The 1,521-nt window shown below is 45.1% G+C and overlaps 1 protein-coding gene across 1 annotated transcript; it reads left to right on the plus strand.

Annotated features, from left to right (window-relative positions):
• Positions 1-25: 25 nt before the first annotated feature.
• On the plus strand, positions 26-1,476 carry LOC118453203 (uracil phosphoribosyltransferase homolog; the record flags this gene model as incomplete). The annotated part of the gene is made up of 2 exons (XM_035902780.1): positions 26-613; positions 1,378-1,476. Coding segments are annotated over exons 1-2 (253 nt in total), but the record flags the coding sequence as incomplete, so codon positions are not given.
• Positions 1,477-1,521: the final 45 nt, after the last annotated feature.

Consider the following 1,521-nt stretch of genomic DNA (forward strand, 5'->3'; position numbering starts at 1 on the left):
GGTGGCAGAGTCACCGTCACTTTGCCCAACGCTGCGGAAACCTTTGTACCTGTGATGTCAAATCCAGTGGCTCCGCAGCCTCCTGCCCTGCATTTTGCACCGTGGTGTCCCCGGGCAGAGCTCAGAGATGTTCTCCGAACCCCAACCCTTTGCTTTGACGTTTCCAGCTCTCGCCTTTGAGAGCTTAGCACCGGTGTCTGGGAACGCTAATACCCAGCAGCTAAGTCACACCAAGTAGACTGGGCTTTCTGTCTAAACAGAGAAAAAAGGAAAATAGCTTCAAGTGTTTTCACACTTAGAACTGAGAGGGGAAAAAAAAAAAAATCTCCTTTTTAGAACGCTTCACCAGTACAGTATTGGGACTGTCTATTTAACTGCAGCATCTTGCAGTTGTGCCGTTTCTTAGCACGTAACAATTCGTTGTTGCTTTTCTTTTTCTGCTCATTTTGAGGAGAGGCAATGGAACAAGGATTACGAGACTGCTGTAGATCCATCCGCATCGGAAAAATCCTGATCCAGAGCGACGAGGAGACGCAACGAGCGAAAGTGTACTACGCAAAGTTCCCCCCAGACATCTACAGGAGGAAGGTTCTTCTCATGTACCCAATCCTGAGTAAGTGCCGTTCATCATTCTGCAGAGTCAGACTCATCTGCACGGTGAGTGCGCTGAGTTTAAAGGAAAACGTCCAAATTTCAGGGGCTTTGATTAGGTTTTTTTGCCTGGTTTAGGTGACATTTATCAGGTTGTGCCAGGATACGTTTTAGTCAGCCTGCACCAGCATGAGCGCAGAGCAAATCATTTGGGCGTTTGTGAGCAAGGTTGAAGCATTAGGACTTGATAGAAATCTAATTTTTTAAATTTTGCCACGAGAAAAGACTCAAACAGTATTTTTTTCCTGCTGTGGAAAGACATTTTTGGATTAATATGACAATCCTAGAGGTAAATTATTTTAAATTAAATACAGTTAATGCTACAAAAAAAACCCAAACCTGTAAGTGTGGTGAGGATTTTGTTCAGGATGAAGCAACTTTTCCAGTCTAAGATTTAATTCTGGTTCCACACGTGGAGCTCTTAATTGCCATTTTACTATTTTAGATGAGCTTTCTTGCCTCAGGGTGTTAATAAAATCCACCGACTTCAGTGCTTAAACCCTGGCAGAGTTGGCCATTTTAGAGCAGAGCTGCAGTTCCTTCATCAGGAGACCAAAGTTTTCTACGATGAATACACGCTGAGGTGATAGCTGTCCAGTGGGAAAGGACAGCATCACCATTCAGTCACTCACCAGTGTGAACACGGACATTCTCGGGTGGCCTAGGGCAAGCTCTTCAACCGGGGAAGAACAAAAAAAAGACAAATCTCACTGTTTGCCCTTGTAGGTACTGGTAATACTGTCATTGAGGCTGTCAAAGTTCTCGTAGAACACGGCGTACAACCCAGCGTCATTATCCTGCTGAGCCTGTTCTCCACACCGCACGGTAAGTTGAGGTCTTTGCCCTCTCTCAAAAGGTGCCAAATCCATC

The sequence above is a fragment of the Egretta garzetta genome, unplaced genomic scaffold (assembly GCF_000687185.1).
Source record: "Egretta garzetta isolate BGI_Z169 unplaced genomic scaffold, ASM68718v1 C8705464, whole genome shotgun sequence".
Classification (NCBI taxonomy): domain Eukaryota; kingdom Metazoa; phylum Chordata; class Aves; order Pelecaniformes; family Ardeidae; genus Egretta; species Egretta garzetta.